Here is an 18,874-nt window from a genome sequence, read left to right on the forward strand (position 1 = left end):
GATGCATTCCAATAACAAAAAAAAAGAGCTTGCTTAAATTGTTTGGGAATAAGATCTAAAACTTTTCAGAAACATACATTTAAAAGTGATTTCAAATCAAATACATTTTTAAATGTTTAAAGACACACAATCGTTTTTACAATCCACTTAGGTAAACTCTTTAGCCAATTTAAATTAGCTGTTTTCCATTATTTATTACTTTTCCTTTTCCCCACTCCCCCTCTTGTTTTCTAACACAGCAGAGTCACGGAAAAAAACAGTATTTGCAAACAATACACTAGACCATGGTGATACAGACATAAGTTTGAAAGTCCAGCTTGAATTCTCCAGTTGTTGCTATTTCCTACAGCCTTTAAAACATTTCAAAGAGAAAAATAAAAAAAGCACCACTATCATTGTAGGGCATGTTAAAATTACAGAGTACTTGAGGGAAAACAGCCCTTCTGTCATCAAACAGAACAAACAGCTACAAATTCCAAAGTAATTTCAACTAAACAGCAGTAAATTATCTTCCTGATCTTTAGGGATCTTTAAATATATACAAGTTCCTATGTAAGGTGGTACCCATTTAAATTCCTCAGCAGTATCACATGGAAGGACTACAGTGATTTATGATTTCAGGTACAGGAACAAACAAGTTCCAAGCATGTTATTAAAAAAAATCCCAGGAAATGTTTCCTGGAAAATATACTGGAAAGAAGAATTCTGTAGACATGAAATACTGTATTTGTGGTTTCTTCTTCCTCCACCAATGTACGTTACAAAAATTAAAGCCACTGTGTCACTTATACATGGGACAAAGGCAAGAAAAAAAGTTATCCAAATTACCTTGTAAGTATCCACATAACGATCCTCTTTTTCTTTAGACTGCACAGCTATTGGCTTGACCAGATTTCTGCAACAGAAGCAATACTGATATGTTGTAATTTTTACAACAATATCGATTCATATCATTTAACAATGTGTTAAGAATAACACTTTTAATAAAATGAAAAGCACAAGGACACCTTAGTAACACCTTTCAGTGAAGTTCAGGAAAAAAAAAAGCAACTTTTAGTTAGTGCTAAAGACAAACTCAGATCCACAGCACAGTAACAGGCAAGCAAATGCCAAGTGCCTCAGTCAAATCAGACACATCCTATCAAGGCAAAGACTTAGTGCACACAAATGTAAAATCAGCTTAACAGAAATTTATTAGGGTGGGACAATTCACTCAAATCCATTCACAATGAAGTCTATGACTTTGTAACCAACCAAGTAATTTATAATATTATTTCTTTTTCTATTTAAATTTTGCTAATTGGCCTGTAAGTCTTTAATCATATGAATTTAAACATATAACTTGTATTTACATCTGTGAACTATACATATCCTATTGAGACAGAGTAAGTCCAACACATTGCATTTGAATCTAGACACCTGTTTTATTTCAATATCCCAGGTGAAGCAGCCACTTACTATAAAAGTCCAAGTTATTACAGATGAGGTTTGTCCCTGACCAGTTCCATTTGTGTGTGTGTGCAGTTTAGTACAATGAAGCTAAAAAGCTATACAGGATGATCAGTTCAAGTATTTGGAAATAAATAGTTTCAAGCATTTCATTTTACCTATATACCGAGGGATCATTTAGGTCCAGAGTTTCACTGGTGTAGTCAGAAAGTATAAAAGGAAATACTGGATATTGCATGAGATCATTGAAGGAACGGCCTGCATGTTTGTTTAAATGAGTCAGATACTCAAAGTTAGTAATCTGTCCTGTGCACCACAGGTGGGTCAAAGCAGTAATGTTTCCATATTCCAAAAGGTTAGGTAAATTGTTAGTCAAGATGTTGTGGTACACATCATCACGGACCTAGAAGAAAATACCATACATTTAATCATACAATTTACAAAGCTTCAAACTACCAAGACTAAGTTTCTCTCATTTTACATGTTTTCAGATATCTGCTGAAATGGAATAATGTCTAGTATTACTAAGATTCTTTAATGTCTTAATATATCAGAGATGTGTTTTACAACATCCCCATGATTGTCTAGAAGTCTAGCTGAGCCACATTCTTTCAAAGGTATTAGGCAGACTTTAATTAGTCCATGCAACAGGTTTCTTAAAAACTAATGCATAAATATACATATTATAAAGACACAGCAAAATGCTTTGGTACATTACTCTGCATTGGTGCCACAGTACCTTTGTATTATCGAAAGCCAAGAGTAAAGTTCTGCCATTCGTTAAAAATATTTCCACGGCATTGTCTCTTAACTGCCACCAGCGCTTATGAACTTCCTTAATTTCCTCATACGTCCAAGAAAATGATGCTGGTTCAGTTTCTCCATGAAAACTCTGTAGAATTTGCAATTTAAAAAGTTACTTAAAATAGCAGATTTTCCAGACAAGAAACCCTTCAGTGAAGCCACGTCATAACAATAGAGCATATCATAAGACAAACTTTCATTTTAATGTGATGCTTTAATACATTGTTGTGATTTTCTTTAGCTACTTTCCCCATCTTCCACTCGCCTCAAGATAGGGGGCAGAACATCACACATGCTCCTCAGCTGCTCCGGTTCCCTATCCAGCAGTAGCAAACAATGCCACATTTTCACTGGCTCTTAAGCTAAAATACTGGAGACCAATCAGAGCAAGTAAAGCTTTGTTGTGAATCCCAACTCTGACAGTTCTGTGAAAGAAAAAGCAGCTGGTAGCATCTTAAATCACGAGAAGAACTGTCTTGAGTAGATGCAAGGAAAAGCTCTGTAAAAACAGTTTAAAGCCTTCAGTAGTACAATCCATATCTTGATTACTTTTAAATGTCTGTTGGATGTATAAACAATTTACACATCTTAGTCTTTGTATATCACAAGGATTGGGTGTTCCCATTTCCTCCATGAAATAGTTCTCCTGTGTAGGATAAGGGAGGAGGTAGAATATCATGTATAATGTAAAATTGAAGAATCAGATGCTCTGGAGCACAGCACAATTCATACACTTGGGAGTTTCTGCACTTCAGAGTGCCCCAGCTTCCACTAAGGCAAGTTCTCAGATGCAGATCAAAGCAAACTCTGTGGACCTTGCTGATGAACTCAGAGCAATGGACTGCAAGGTACAGAAGCTCTCACATCACCCCTTCGTCATTCCCTCTCAGTCTCAGGCCCACATCTTTCCTGTTTTCTGCTATCACCAGCAATTCATAGCCAGGGGCAACAGAAGCAACACAAACCAAATTAATCAGTTTGTCCAGAGATCTCTAACTCTAGTACTTCAGCAGTCTCAGTGGTAGTAAGAGAAAAGCTACTCACAGCTATAGCTTGCAAAAATTAAAGCTGGACGATATGTTCTAACACTTACCGAATTTTCAATTGTGTCTGAAGCGTTATCTTCAACAAAATACATGCCACATTTTCCTACAGCAAAGAACAGTTGCAAAGAGGTACGTGATACTGCATAATGCATCTTTGGGTTATATAAACAGTGTTTAAGAGTTAAGAATGCTAAGAATAGTACCTTGGTAAGACAGTATTTGACAGAAATACAACTTATCCTTCCACATCTATTAGCAAGGGGTCTGCAATCTTAAAACTTAATGGCAGTTCAAACCGCACATTTGCAAACAGTAGAGAAGAAAAGGCAAAATCAATCTATGAAGTATGTAATCCACAAGAAGTCAGGCAACAGCTCAATTAATTAAAAATTTAGCCAGGTGAATATATACAACAGAATCTTACACCAAAATGGTATTTGTAAAGACTGAAAATTCTTCTTACCTAGCAACAGTTCACCAGCAGTCTCTCTAGAAGGTGCTACACTGATACATCTTCGATTAACTCTGAAATATTTCAAAGTGGAACTGTTTAGAGATTATAGAAGTGCTTATGCTCATATGTACCTTTCAGCAGACCTAAAACCAACATAAACCAAACAGCCTCTAAGGTTACAACTGAAGAAAACTGTCCAACATGACTAATAATTCCAATCCCAAAGAGGGAAAGAAAATAAACTTCGACTTTTTAGACTTGTGCATATAGTGTATTTGTACTTATTTCTTTGTGTGCTCTCTGCAACTATTTTAGGCTGTATTAGTGCCTGTAATAGTTGGCAAATTGGCACAACTGCAGAGTTGAGTAACGCAATGATAACAGCGGAGGATGAAAACACAATTTGCTTTTGAACACTGATGGTAAGACCTACCAGATATCTAATACCTGAGACAGGCAGTGCTACTAAGTGACAAATAAGATATCCCATCAGGTTATCCCACAAAAATCGTATCCACAGCACATCGTATGGTATTTGGTAGCTCTAGTCTTTTGCTTTTGAGTAAAGCAAAAAGCCTACTATTTTTGATTTTTGTCTCATTTCCCACTTGATTTTTTTCTAAATGTTTATTTAGACAAAAACATGACAACTGTTCCATTTGATTGGGAAAAGACAGGAAATGGAAGCAAGTGTTATCCAAACCTTACCTTATATGTTCACTTGCAGCTTTGTCCTTTACAGTAGAGGAGTGAGAAGAATGTGTTTTGTCTTCAAATAGGTAAGACAATGGAGTTTTTATCACACCTATAAAGAAACCACAAATAAGGTACTAACAGTCATTACAATGCAAAGATTACACTACATTCACTCTAGAAGATGTTTTAATTACCTTCCTGTTTCTGCCTGTCTGGGAGAAGGTATTTGTTTGGAATAGTTAGGTAGCACCTCTGCAAGCGGCGCCTCTCTCTGTTTGGGCCCTCTGTTGGATCCAGTTGCCAAGAAGTTGGGTAATAGACTGGGTCATACCAGAGTGCTCTGATAAAAAAAATTTGTTAGGAGTTTGACAGCAGAGGACATATATATGCTTACTCATTCTGTTCTTCTTTAACTGGTATAAAGAGAGAAGTTGCACAGTAGTACACCAGGCAATTATTTCAGAGGAAGTATCAAAAACCTAAATTCTGTAGTTTTTATTTTCATGAGCTCTTCCACTGAATGACTTCTTACAAGCTACTACTGTAAGACTGTTCTTGAAGCTACTCACTAATGAAAAGAGCAATACAAAGCATCCAATACTACTTTGAAAACTGCTGCTGCAAACATGAGATAATACTAGTTCCGTGCAGTGGTGAAAAGACCCTAGTTTGGTTTCTTATCAACACTTAATATCCTTTGTCCTACACTATTTAGTGAACAGAGCATCCAGATGCCAATGTGAGTAACATTACCCAAAACATATTTTTTACTCTATCTATGTAATGTGAGGTATGAAAACTTTAGGACACTCTTCATTTTATTAGGCACAGCAAAATGTATTTGATAAAAAAACCTGTCTAAATGCCATATAAATACTACTTGGCTACTCACTCTAAAAGACAGAGTAAAAAAAAAAATCAAGTCTTTTACAAGTCTATCACATGGTTAGCAGAAATAACTCTAATTTTAATATCATCTCCATTTTTGTATGCCCCTAAGTAGAATGAGAAATGCATGTCAGACATCAAGTCTCTCCCACTTCTTCACTGAGATGAGAAAACTCACCGATCATGTGTAAGCTGCTGAACAAGTTCCTGCCAATGTCTGCTGGCACTTAGCTCTGCCTTGTACATGCCCCTGATGTGCTGGATTACTTTCTTCCTTTCCATTCCTTGTGACAGCGACACAGCTTGTGTGATGTCTCCAGCTATTTTAGAAATGTCTTTAGATTTTGTATCTAGACGCTGAAAGAGACTGAGGAGAAGAGTTGTTTTAAAATGTCAAATAAACACACTGAAAAGGGAAAGACACCAAAACGCCTTATAAAATACAATCAGTTTGGCAGTAGATATCTAGAGCTCTTGTTATAGCAGATGCAGAGCAACTTAGTCTACATAATGAGATTCATGAATGCCTTCTGCTTCTTAGCCATCAAAAACCCTTTTACTTTTGGCCAAAGATAAGACAAGCGAATCAGAAGATCAATGCCTATACATTAACATGCTTGACTAATCCATGTATATGCATTACAATAAAAATCTGGAGTAAGGACACTAATTTACCACTGATCAAATCTCCTAAGTGATCCAACATAATAAAGTCTTAACACTTGTCTGCATGGACTGGACTAAGCTGACCTTTACAGCTACTGCACTTGCCCACGTTAAAGCACATTGTGTGTGCATCTCAAATCTGATTTTTATGGCAAAGCCTGAAATGTAAATTAACAGAAAACTCAATCTACCACAATGTACAGAAATTCACATTATGCCAAGGAACAGCAGTCTACATAGCTCACAAAAATATTCAAATTATATGCTGAATACAATATTTTATTTATTGGAAATCAGGGTTAATGGCAGGGATATTTAATTGCATGGAACACAGCAACAGGAGAGGTAACTGGACAGCTGCAATAGCCATAAAATTAAGGGTGAAATGCCCTATGTGCAAAAAGCCAATTCGGTATTCTGAGGTTCACACAATGCCATTTATTATGCAACCTATCAAAATGCATATGCCTATAACAGTAAAATTAAAAGCCTGAAAGCTAGCGATGCTGTTAACTTGAAAAAACCCCATCCATAATGATCACACAGGCAACTTTGCAATGGGAAGTGCTGAGTAGAGAACATTTCTTAGAGAACTCTTGCAGCCCCTCTTAAGAAGGTACTTACTTCTGCCGATTATTAGCCATTGTCTTCTCCCAAGCAGCTTTGTTTACACCTTCTTCCATCTCATATTTCTTCTGATCCTGAATGGAAGTTTTACACATTACTTTCTTTTCTCAGATGGACGAAATAAGGAAGGAGAGGCTACAGGATATGCCAATTCAAAAAAGGAAGACTGACAAAACTGTTCAACTGATTTCTTCACAGCATTTAAAACCAGAAAGCCTTCATTTCCATTACTGCCATTATATTGATATATAATTTTTCTCTTTGCAAGATATCAAAAATTCTTTTCTTGACAGCAAGATATACTAGTAGCTTACTATAAACTCCCATCTTCATCTGGATTAAATAATATGTTTAACCAAGAAGCACGTGAGCTTGCTGTGAAGTGTTGAGTGTATGTGATGGAAATATTCAGAACCCAAAGAGAATTCTCAAAAGCATAAGGCATGCACCAAAGAACACCTCAATATGCAGTTAAACTCTGATCCCATGGAAGACAATTGTCTCATACACCCAGTTTTTAAAGCAAAGTTTTTATTTACAAACCTCTTTCAAAGCTTTTATTAAATCTGGTTTTGGTCGTGGGCTCAGGGGAATGCATTTATAACCACAAGTTTTCAGCGTATTCATTAAGTCTCCTGCTGCTCTTTGTTGTTCTTTGGTCATTCCATCACTGTGATTGTGCATTAACTCATACAAGTAGAGCACTAATTTAGGTCCATGCTAGAAGATGAAGAGAAGAAAAGAAGGGAATACAAATACATGGTCATTCATTTTGACAACAATGAGCATTTTTTTCCTCTCTGCTTTTATACTCTTTTAAAGTCAGACTGCAGATTTCTTCTACTAATTATTATATAATTAAAAGAAAATTGTAGCTTTAATAATTTTTTATAAAACCAGAAAAACATGCTGAATTTAATTCTCACATGATAAAATTTGCTCCAGCATTTTGTGATTTTTCAAAAGGCTTTGCAAGAAAACTGTCTCAGTACTCAGCTCATGCAGCCTTGTTTATACTTCAGGAAATATGTGCCAGAGACTTCTAATTTTGTCTGCCAAGAATGCTACACCTCATTTGATTAATCAAATTAGAGCAGACAGATAATGAAGTTAAGCAGACATAAGCCATAAATGCACTCAACATGGCACTCCCACAGAGAAGCCACTGCTAGTAGATCAGCTCTTTTCCGTCTGATAAAACTGTTATTTGTTTGACTAATGTGTAAGTGATCAGAAACATTGGAGTGCCATAGACTAATCCAATAAATACTTTCTCTCCTTAGTGTACAGTGACTCAAACTGTGGCATGTCTTATTTAATTCTTGCCCCTCCTGAAGGTCTCAAACTGCAACATTCCTACCCAGTTTCTCAACATGACATTGAAAGAAATGCTTTCTCTCAAGCTTGCATTAACAGAGTATAATTAAAAAAGCTTTCTTCTGACAAACCCAGAAAAGCAGGGAGAACCTATACAGCTATTTGACATAAGAACATGGAATACACAATTCCATTGTGTATCAATAAAGAATTAATAAAGACTAAGTAAGAAAAGATAGAGTACTGCTTTGGTTGAGGATTGACTGCTTCTTCAAATCTAGTTGCAATCAATTCTTACAAGCTTCAGGAAGTCTGCAGTTAAGAGTTCCAAAGCAAAGAATTCCTTCCTTAACTTGCTTTTTTAGGGTACCTTAATTTCTAGCTTACTCAGTAAAATCCTTCATGTTAAAACTAGTATCTACTTTTGTCTTTGCACTGCACAGATGTCATCTTTGATGCAGAATGGCATCAACATACTCAGACTTAATTCTATCTGTCCTCAGGGTAATATAACATTTGCAGAGGTACATGCAGGTGTTTTGTATGACACAATTGTCATTCACTAAACATTGCTAAAACAGCAGTGAACAATCAGCCACATACAGTTCTAAATAATTGCAAAAAAATCTAAACAAAAATTGAATATATGTTTTAGAAACTTCTTGCAAACACTGTTGAGCTTACTTGCAAAGTTGGGCTAAGACAGTCACGCAAAATCTCTTGATGGTTTACTTCGTGTAGCATCTCCAAAGCCTGCTTCCTCTCCTGCAGTGGCCTTACAGGAGACAAGCTATGCACAAGAAGCCTCCCAAGCTGTGTACGGAATGTGTCCTTACATAACAAGAGGATTCTGTTCCACTGCTGTTTTGGAGTGCTCATTCTGCTGGTGCCCTAAGTAATGGAGACAACTTTTTAATATTACAGGGTTAGGGCTTACTTCTACTAAGTTTTTCACGTAACAAAATAAACACAGTTAATGTGATCAACATGTAAGACATGGTTTTATCTCCCAAAATTAGTGTTTTGGTTTAGTTTGGTGATAATTTTTATTATGGGTTAAAAGGCATTCTACTAAAACAATACAGAAACTGAAAATCGTGATGTAGAGGATTTAAAAGCCAGAGGGCTTTTTTGATTGCTCATTTTAATCAACAGCTCTTTTACATTAATCACCATTTTCTGAATGGATTACCTCAAAAGATTAGCAACTGGCACTAGAAGGATGGGTGTGTGTGTTCACCAAAAGAAACTAGCCATCTTTGAAAAGTACTACAAGTATGGCACAATAGAAAGATAGTACCCCTATCAAATGTAATTTTTCTGAGCTAGAAAGAAAATTAGGTAGAACTACTTTTATAATGATGATCTAAGAAAGAGTAATTACACACTTCATATTATCCAAGAAAAACGGATCACTTTGGAAAGGCTGACAAGCTAATGCCTCTATGTTAGAAAACTACAGCCCTTTGGCAAGAACTGAAAAAAGAGTAAGCTCTCCTTCCCAATTCTAAAATATACTAACACAAATTGCACAGAAAATCTCCACCATCTATGGATGCACAGAAAATCTGGTTTTATCAGCTTCAGCAAACCTAAATGTTGAAGTTTAAGAGACCAAGCAAATTTGTGTAGTACATGAAAGTCTATTTAAGTTTTGTGTGTTTGTTCAAGCAGAATTCTGCTAAATGTAAAGGTATAAAACAGACCCATTTATTATTTTACAACTGCAAACTAACCAGGAAGCTGAACAGGGTTTTTATTGGCACAGTGGAATGGAAAGAAGCAGTAAGAAAAGCATTTATGGACAGAATACATTATGCATGAAAGTTCCTAATAAAGAAATCTTATGAAATATGCTTTCATGTGGACATCTAATTACTTACAATGGATACTTTGATTCCTTCCACCAGCATTTTGACCATTTCTTTAAGAAAAGGGTTTATTCTGCTAGTCAGTTCTTGCTGGCTTTCCTCTTCAGGAATTTCCAGCTGGGATGTTGAAAGTCTGCTTTGACTTGTATTTTCTGTTATACCCAGTACATCAAGGCACTCTTCGGTAGAGGCTTAAAATTGAAGAGGTACATACTGATCAGTACCATCTCAAGCAAGACAATCCTACAGTTCTTTAGTTAGCATTATATCAAATACCGCCTTTACTGATGTATTTACCATACTCTCTTGCTTTTGCAGAATTTGAACTAGCTCTCAGTCATCAAGTCTTGCAAACTAATGTAGCCATTTCACAGAAACATTACATTTTAAGAGAGCAGATGGTCCCTTTGACAGTTAAATTTTCAGGTAATAATTCAGGCAGTTAACACATGAATGGACTAATGTAGAAATAAAACAACTTGTTCAGTTCATTCAGATAAAAACATTACCCAGATTGTCAGTTACATAATACTGAGAGACAAATCACTGAGAGAATGATGCTTTATGGCTAAATCCATTAAACTTGTGTCAATAGTATGCCTTTCCTCTCTAACACTTCAACACTCCAAAAGCAAGAATTCATTTTTCATCAAAACAGAAACAAACCAAAATGAAATCTTACCTAAATAAATGAGCCTGTTAACAGCTAGAACAGTCAGCCTCTGTAACCTTTGTGCAAACTCAGACTCAGTGGCTTGGATAGGATTTTCTTGGCTCATTCTGCGTTGCATCATCATGTTGAATTCCTCACTTGCTAGTGAGCGCATTTTCACCAGTAGAGCATCAGACTGAGCAAGTGAAAACTTCCTGGAACCTTTAAGGAGAGAAGTATGAATAGAATTCTACTAAAATGTACAGAAACTCAATCACTCAGCAACTGCTTTCATCCAAAGAGTTCACATAATCACATACTTTACTAGCTTGATGGAGATGGGTGTCAAAAGCAGACCATCTCAAGAGAAACATTCCCATAGTAAACAGGGAATAAGTGTTCGCCAGGTTTTAAAATTGTACCTCCTATGAAGTGTTTAATGCAGCTCCATTTATAAAAAAGATGCAAAATCAACTTACAGAAAGACAACTCCAAAACCTCTATAGAATGTCTCACTAGCTATCAAATACATGGAAAGTATTACTGCTAAAGCTAGAACTGAACACAGGTTTTAAAAACACAGAGTGGCATTTCCAAGTATAAACTTGGAGTGGCAGGTATTTATTTCAGGATGTTCTCTAATGAAAAATTGTGCAACAAAGCAATCCCCACATCATAGCTGTGATGTGTTACAAGCACTAACTTGATTTTAACATTAACTTACTGTGAAGTTGGCTATTAAAAGCATTATGCATTACTTTAAGAACATCTTTACTAAGCAACTTGTGAATTTAAGAGAATCCCAAAAGAAGGCAACACCATGGAATCATCGAGTAATACACATAGGAGAAAATACAAGAATGCTACACTTCTGCTACTCACCTGCCATGCCTTTGCGCTTTTGAAACATTGTGCGATGTGGTGCTGAGGGGGAAGGGGCTGAACTGGCCTGCTCCTGAGCATCTTGGCTGGCTGTGGTTTTTATTAATTCAATGGCTGCCTGAAGGACTCTTAACTGCAGAACAACTGCCATATCTAGAGAGAGGCATACAAATATACATGACATGCTTTACACATCTGCAAGAATTTTTACCAGATGCTTGTAATAAGCCAAAATACAAAATGTGTTAAGAGCTATAAAGCTCTAGATTCCACAGGAGTCACACAAAGTCACTTCACTATTCCACAGATACAGATGCTACAGAAGTGAGTTCTCATAGAAAAGCTACTGAATTTGATTACTCCAAAACAAGATAAATAATACTGTACAGAATGCTTCCATTTAAATATCCTTAACAAACGTTTACAGTCACTGTTTTTTCAATTAGCAGTACACAATTCTTGACCACAAAGCAGGCTCCTAAGGAAAACTACTACTTTGAGAAGCACTTAGAAGAGAAATATCAATTATCAGAAAACTCCCCCTTCTCCCTCAGCAGGAATATTAAACAAGAAACAGCGGGAAGGGATTTACTTTTCCAGTCCCATGACCCCAAAAATTAGCAAACAACTTACTTTGCATCCTTGCATTTTTACTATTTTGAAGATGACCCAGCAGCACAATGAGGTCTTCAATAACACGAAAATATTGAGAACCTGAGGAGCTGCAGGCATGAATTGCAACTGCTACCAGCAGCTGTTGTATATCGCATGCAAGTAACTTGTAGTCATTCAAGGGAATGCTGCAAACAAAGTTGTAGTTACCAGAAACATGACAATTCTCATAGATTGTAACTCTTTACAAGACCCATTATTATTCCCCTTGCTACTTCTGCCAACTCTACCTAATATTATGCTGTACTTCATATGAAAATGTTACTGCTGAAAACTAGAAAATTATAATTCAAGACATTTATTCAGTATTAACTTTGGCAGATTCTTGATGCATTCTAATGTTGAGTGCAGCACAATTTTATTGCAAAAGCAATGATGTATTATTATCAGATTTTTAAGTTAAAGAACAAGTCAGAAATCCTGTATTTCTCAAAAAAAAAAAAAGAGGATAATCTCACTTTGTAACCATGCTGAACAAAAACTATACTGAGGCAAAAAAGAAATATTGCCATTTATTCAGGATACCAACTAACGAACTAAAATAATAACACTCAGTCTTCTCCTTTGTTCCCTGTATAACCTTTTTTAAAGTACAGAATCTTTATAGATAAAGTCATTGAAGTTACTCAAAATCTGAAATACTAAATCATAGGCAGTACAGGAGAGACTTTTCTTCAGTTTTGACATTGGCCATAGATACAGTAGAATGCTACCATTTCCTGGGCCTTTATCTTGCTGTTCAGCTTCATTAAGTAAAGCATTGAAAGTGCAGATAGTGTGACAAACTCACATTTTTAAAATGTCATTTTACTTGAATGCTTAAGGTACATAAAGAACATTTTATAGTCCATTGTTTGAACTGACTATCTAAACATTAAGTTACAGGTATAATTCAAGCTGAAAACCTCAGTAAGAGAGGTTTTTAAAAGTATATTAAGTATATTAAGAGTATTTTAAGAGTAATAAGTATTATTTTGTACATGCTCTCTGATAATTGTAGAAAGTACAAAAATACAATAATTTCTTGCTAGCCTTAAAGTTGTGCCTACAATATTTGATAGTAACAGAAACAATACTCACTTTGTTTCCAGTCCATTGAGAGCAGCCAGGGTATTACACAACACATAGAGCAAACCATTATCAAGAAGTAGGTCTGCAACTTTTGAGCAGGAATTTATGATTTGCAGAAGGAGACAGAAGCAGTTATGAAGCAGAACATTATCATAGAGAGAATTCTCTATTAGACCCAGAACAGGAATGACACACCATTTTTGAAAGAGGCCAACATTCTTGACATCTTCCAGATCAAATCTGTTAACAGAAATACAAGTGAGTGACATCCTAAAGAACATCCTCGTAAGAGAAACAATACATGCAACATGCAACAGGAATACCAGTTCCTACCACCTATCACCTACCAAAATCCAATATACTGGTGTTTTGGCAAAGATGTTCACGGTAATTTCCTACATTTCATCGTAGTAACAATACCTAGCTACTAAAAGAGCCATTAAGAGCAACATAGAGCCACAAAGAAATGAAGTGCCTAAAATGTACACCTGAAGCTTCAGCTAACTACCAACTGTCTACAATACAGATTTCATGAAAATAGAGGGGATTTTAATCAGTGTTCAAAAACAATACATCACCTTTCCAATAGTAAGTATTATAACTAGCACAGATGCTATCAAGAAAACAGATACAGCTTGTCATCAATATAACAATATACTGACTGGCAGCAGGTTTGATATCCTATATCCATTGCTGCTGAAGTTCAATTAAGTTTGGCTTCTGGCTTACTGTGTTTGCAGAATTCAAAGCAGCGCTTCATAACTTGTCTTATTTGTGCACTAAGAAATTGCATTCCTATAAGGTTATCAGCCCAAAATATGACTATTATACACAATCCTAAAAACTTGAGACATCAGAATTACCTTTCCAGCCCCATAATAAAAGATTTTTGCACTGGTTATATTTACACGTTTGATTCCTGTAAAAGCATTAAATAGTCAGACCAATTTAAAAAAATTACTTAAATAACTATCTGCTTAGTGGTAATCTCCTTTCCTGTCAATTATGAGGTGGCTCTTTGGTTCATGAGAATGGTGTATCTCTGGGATTTTCCCTAAAAGATACAGGCATTTAAATTTGGAGCCAAGACAAGGAAGCAGCCATGGCATGAAGATTTTTCCTTACTCACCTACCAAAATCCAATAGCAGAAGTCTAGTGACTACCACTTAAAACTTCGAAGGATACAAATCAATTTCATGTAAGATCAGACACAACAGAGAGAGTTAAACTAATTACACAACATTTGAGTGCAAAGGACTCAGACACTCAAAGTTTGAGTGTTTACAAGATCCCAGCTGACAGCCTCCATCAGATGAAGTTGCTTACAAACAGTTTAAGGGCCACACAATAGCCCAAAGGATTTTAATACATTTCAATGTTAAGCAAGCAAAACATATTAAAATAGTTTTGAAGGAACTCTTTTTATGGTTGTTGACGAGCAACATGCACTGCCTATAACTCACATATTGTTCCAGGACACCAAAGCACAGCATTACTTACTCTTCATCCAAGCCAACAGAGCGGCCAAAAAGCATTTCCAAAAAGCATTCTACAACTTCCTGAGTCCCCTGATGAAGATACAGCTGGTTGGCTAGCAAAGAGAAGCCACGGTTCTTTAAGAATTTCTCCTTCTGCTCCCTCCTTGCTCTGTTGAAATATGCATCCAACAACTAAAAATAAATGCATAATTATGGTGTAAGAGTTAAACATTTAACATAACTGCCCTGAAAGTTAAACTGTCTGTGATTGAAATTAAATCTTAAAATTCAAGATTACAAACAAAAATTATACTATTGCAGCTGCAATCTACACTGTCCTTGTTACAATCAACATCTGATAACATATTTTTGATCTGAAGACTCTTAGGTTTTTCTTCAAGTTTGGGGCAGATGAAATCACTCACATGACAATTAGCAAATGCACACATAAATGCTCAAACGTTTTATATTGGTTCTATCGTGCACTTTGGTGTGCATGCAAATGCATGCACGATTTTTTTCACAATAAAATCATACAGTTTTACTCTTTTTCAAATTAAAACAGAAATATACTCAAAGTTTTTAACCTACATAATGTCATCATACATGAACACTGTCTTTGATACTACAAAAATCTCTGAAAACATTTTGAAGCCTCAAGTTCATCTTCAGTCCACAAACGTGTGGATGACTTCTCAAAATAACTGAAAGGCAACTCTGTTAGAAGTCAAACTAAGGTGTAAGCACCTTTTTACATACTGTACCATGTTTTGTGTCATTGACTTCCTGCATTGTTCCTTCCATTTATATTGGTAATGTCATTGTAAGGTCTTAAGGCCTCCAGCTGACATTATAGATTCTATTTATCAATTCAAAGAGTCCATGTTTATGTTGCTTTGTGGGTTTTTTTCCCTAATCTGTGGGGTAAGAAATTTATCTTAAAACTCAGAAACACACCTAGAAACCTGAAGAAAGCTAAACAAAAATATTAAAAAATCGTCACATTTCCAACACGTTAACTATGCTGGTTCACATGTTTTTAGCAGAAAACATTTGATATAGGCCTACTTTAATGACTCCTTGTTGTATGAGAGGAGATGGGTGGTTCACCAGAACTATGAGATAATCAGGTTGGATAAGTTTGTCCATCACATCTTCTAGCATGACATCTGGTAGGATTAGGAGAACTCCACGCAAGAGATCATATAATCCACAACAGATAAGCACAAGATAGTCTTCTGTACATCTGAAAACAGAGGAATGTGTTTTACTATTGTTTATCATCTACAGCAGAAAAGATTAAAACATGTAAAATTGCAATTCTTGAGCAACAGAAAGAGGGTTAGAAATTTGGAAGACATCATTTCTCCAGTACTACCAATCTTCATTAACACATTTTTAGACGGTAGATAGCAAAAAGGATAATTTGACCAGAACTCCTTTTTTAGTGAGCTACCACTACAAGTTCCAACTTTTACTGTACATAGCAAAAATACTGATTTTTAAAATTTGTTATGTAAATAAGGCAAAAACTGAAACAACAGAACATTCTATACACTAAAAGCTTAATAAATTTGTCTATGACAGCCATTAAAAACACTCCCTTAGTTTTTAGGCATTGAATTTTCATAGAATAGTAATCAAGAGCAAGAACTGTGAAATCAAAGCTCATATATTGTGTCACTGTAATTTATTATATGCTTACCTGTCATCAGGGCTTTCAGATGGTTTTGGGGTATTTTCATTAGCTGAAGAAAAAGCAAGACTGTCCCAGTCTTCAGGAAGTACATTCTTGTCAGCAAAGCTTGGCCAGCGAGCAATGGCTGATGATGCTCCAAGAACAGAAAATGCTAAGCCCAACCCTGCAAAATTACTCTGACCCTTCTGAAACGAAGGCAGTCCTTTCAGGTTGTCTGGACGACGTAGCAATGGCTCAGCTGCACCACCACCACCTTCATTACCTTTCAGGTCTGCATCTGCTTCTTTACTCTCTAATGCATTTTCAGATAACTCTACTTCTTTTGCAATATCCTCAAAAGTTTCAGCAGATGTTAGCTCTGAGTCACAAACTGTTTTTGCAGACTCACAGCTGCTAAGGAAGAGTTCTTCCTGTACTCTCCTCATGGTTTCAGAACTTTCTACGAAACCAATTCTACCCTGAAGATCAGTGTAGTCACGCTCACCAATGATCTGCAGGTCATCAATACTGCTTCCCATTCTTTCAGTTAGTCTTCTTCGATGAATTTGAGGTGAGGAAGTAGGTGATGCTGGTAAGCTTTTAGAAAGCCTTTTAGGTGCCTGAGAGCTTATCTTCTGCTGTATACTAGCCTTGGAAGTGCTCCCTAGAGAAATAAAGATATCTTAAGCATTCCTCTCACACTAACAAAAAAACAGCTTTTCTCTCAAAGTTACACTCTTAATCCATTTAACACTGTGGTGACCCAAGTTAATTTTATGTGCAAAACTGATTCAATGCCTAACAGAGCTCAGATTTGGTTAATCAAAGTAGAGATAGAAACTACTATGCAGCCATATATTTAGCAAGTCACAAATGTGAAAGAAACAAAATGCAAAGTAATTTTTGCCAGTATACTAGAGTTCCTAGATTTAAGTTATGATCCTTTCACCTAACCCTCTCTCCTACACCAGACTCCTTGCTCAAAGTAGGGTCAAATAGAGCAGGTTGTCGTATTTGGAGCTTTGCGTAAGAGGTGCAATCTGTGGTGTTTCAGTGGACATCAAAATACTACTCATCAACCCTTTTGTACTAAGGTTTTACACATACTTCAAATTTAGAACAAATAACTGCATATTTTATTTAACAGTGCTTTCTTTTACCTGCACATTTTGACCTGAAACAGTCAAACTTTCAGAGTATATTACAAGTCTTTTACAAAATATAGTTTTAAGAGGGAAAGCAGTCTGTATACAAGACTGGTAGAAGCAGTTTCCTGTTACTCTTGGAAAAGTAGAACTTTTTCATTCACGAGTATTTTCAAAATTATGTACCAGGCAGTATTAATACAATGATGATGCATCAGGAATATATTTTTTTATGAGTGAGATAATATATATGAAACAAACACATGAATATGTATACACACATACACATGCCAACACAGCCAGACTAAGCTGGCATTCATACTGCAGGGGAGATCTATACAGCTGCAACAGTCTTGAAGTCAAGCTTCCCCACACATTAGCAGGTAGTACAACAAACTGCAAACCCACATGCAGGTAGGAGGTTACTTAATGCATACACAAGTTCAGATATTTTATAGAATCATACAATGTTAAGGGGTTGGAAAGGACCTTCTAGTCCCAGCACCTCCTGCCATGGGCAGGGACATCTGCACTACACTAGGTTGCTCAGAGCTTTATCCAACCTTGCCTTGAACACTGCCAGGGTTGGAACATCCACAACCTCCCTGGGCAACCTGTTCCAGTATCTTGCCACCTTCACAGAGAAAAATTTCTTCCTGATATCTAAATGTACCCTTTTAATTGGTACCCATTACTCCTTGTGCTATCACTAGTACAGTTCCTGATTAACTATAAGATGTATATAAATTATACATTTATTTATTTGGAAATTCAAATTAAGCACCACAAACACTCAAACACCTATTTTAACAAAAAAAGTATGTTGAGTATTCCTCTGATACACTTGAATAATCTCTATTCAACAACAACAATTTGATAATACTGATATAACAGAAGTGCTCATTTAGAAGAACGAGATTTCATACATTTTCTATATGGGAAAAGGACTGATTCCATACACAGATTAGTACTGCGACAGGCTGTTCATACCACTGCTTTACGAAATAGACACTTAAATATTGTTTCAACTGAAGGAGTGCTTCCAGACTCAATTTCATCTTCCTAAGCAAAGTAGCAACAAGATATTAACTGTAAAAGCTACTACATTGTGATACACAGAATACAGCCAGCCATACATGACTTACAGGGATGGATATTCAGGTTTATGCACAAATAAAAGTGTCAGCTGAATCAGGTATCAGCTATCAGATAGCTGCTTATGGCTCACTACTTCAACTCCTGCCTGGTTAGAGCACTGTCAAACATCCCTAGCAGATCTGTTCAACACATAATATCATTCTGCTTATCTGGTACAGTTCACTGCCTGAGCCATCAATGTGGCAATTAGTTTCAACTTAAGAATGAGGGGCAGTTTAAGTAGCATGTTCTGTTCCATCCTTCTTACTCTGCTGTTCAGGCATCAAGCTCCAAGGGACAGGGACAGCTTGGTAAGAAATATCTGTGGGAAAGCAGCACT

At 36.2% G+C, this 18,874-nt stretch overlaps 1 protein-coding gene across 1 annotated transcript in view; it reads right to left on the bottom strand.

The window, feature by feature from the left end:
- Positions 1-18,874, bottom strand: part of LOC146439589 (guanine nucleotide-binding protein G(I)/G(S)/G(O) subunit gamma-4-like) — a 92,728-nt gene that overhangs the window by 31,752 nt on the left and 42,102 nt on the right. Inside the window, exons 23-41 of the mRNA XM_085055506.1 lie at positions 16,280-16,916; positions 15,643-15,820; positions 14,597-14,766; positions 13,105-13,335; positions 11,986-12,152; positions 11,353-11,505; positions 10,501-10,692; positions 9,831-10,009; positions 8,632-8,838; positions 7,174-7,350; positions 6,628-6,704; positions 5,516-5,704; positions 4,644-4,789; positions 4,462-4,558; positions 3,763-3,824; positions 3,347-3,402; positions 2,189-2,341; positions 1,608-1,852; positions 829-895 (exon numbers count right to left, since the gene is read on the bottom strand). Of these exons, the coding sequence (XP_084911632.1) occupies positions 829-895; positions 1,608-1,852; positions 2,189-2,341; positions 3,347-3,402; positions 3,763-3,824; positions 4,462-4,558; positions 4,644-4,789; positions 5,516-5,704; positions 6,628-6,704; positions 7,174-7,350; positions 8,632-8,838; positions 9,831-10,009; positions 10,501-10,692; positions 11,353-11,505; positions 11,986-12,152; positions 13,105-13,335; positions 14,597-14,766; positions 15,643-15,820; positions 16,280-16,916 (3,383 nt within the window). The remainder of the gene's footprint in view (positions 1-828; positions 896-1,607; positions 1,853-2,188; positions 2,342-3,346; positions 3,403-3,762; positions 3,825-4,461; positions 4,559-4,643; positions 4,790-5,515; positions 5,705-6,627; positions 6,705-7,173; positions 7,351-8,631; positions 8,839-9,830; positions 10,010-10,500; positions 10,693-11,352; positions 11,506-11,985; positions 12,153-13,104; positions 13,336-14,596; positions 14,767-15,642; positions 15,821-16,279; positions 16,917-18,874) is intronic.

This window comes from Lichenostomus cassidix, chromosome 3, assembly GCF_008360975.1.
Source record: "Lichenostomus cassidix isolate B80296 chromosome 3, HeHo_3.0, whole genome shotgun sequence".
Lineage (NCBI taxonomy): Eukaryota > Metazoa > Chordata > Aves > Passeriformes > Meliphagidae > Lichenostomus > Lichenostomus cassidix.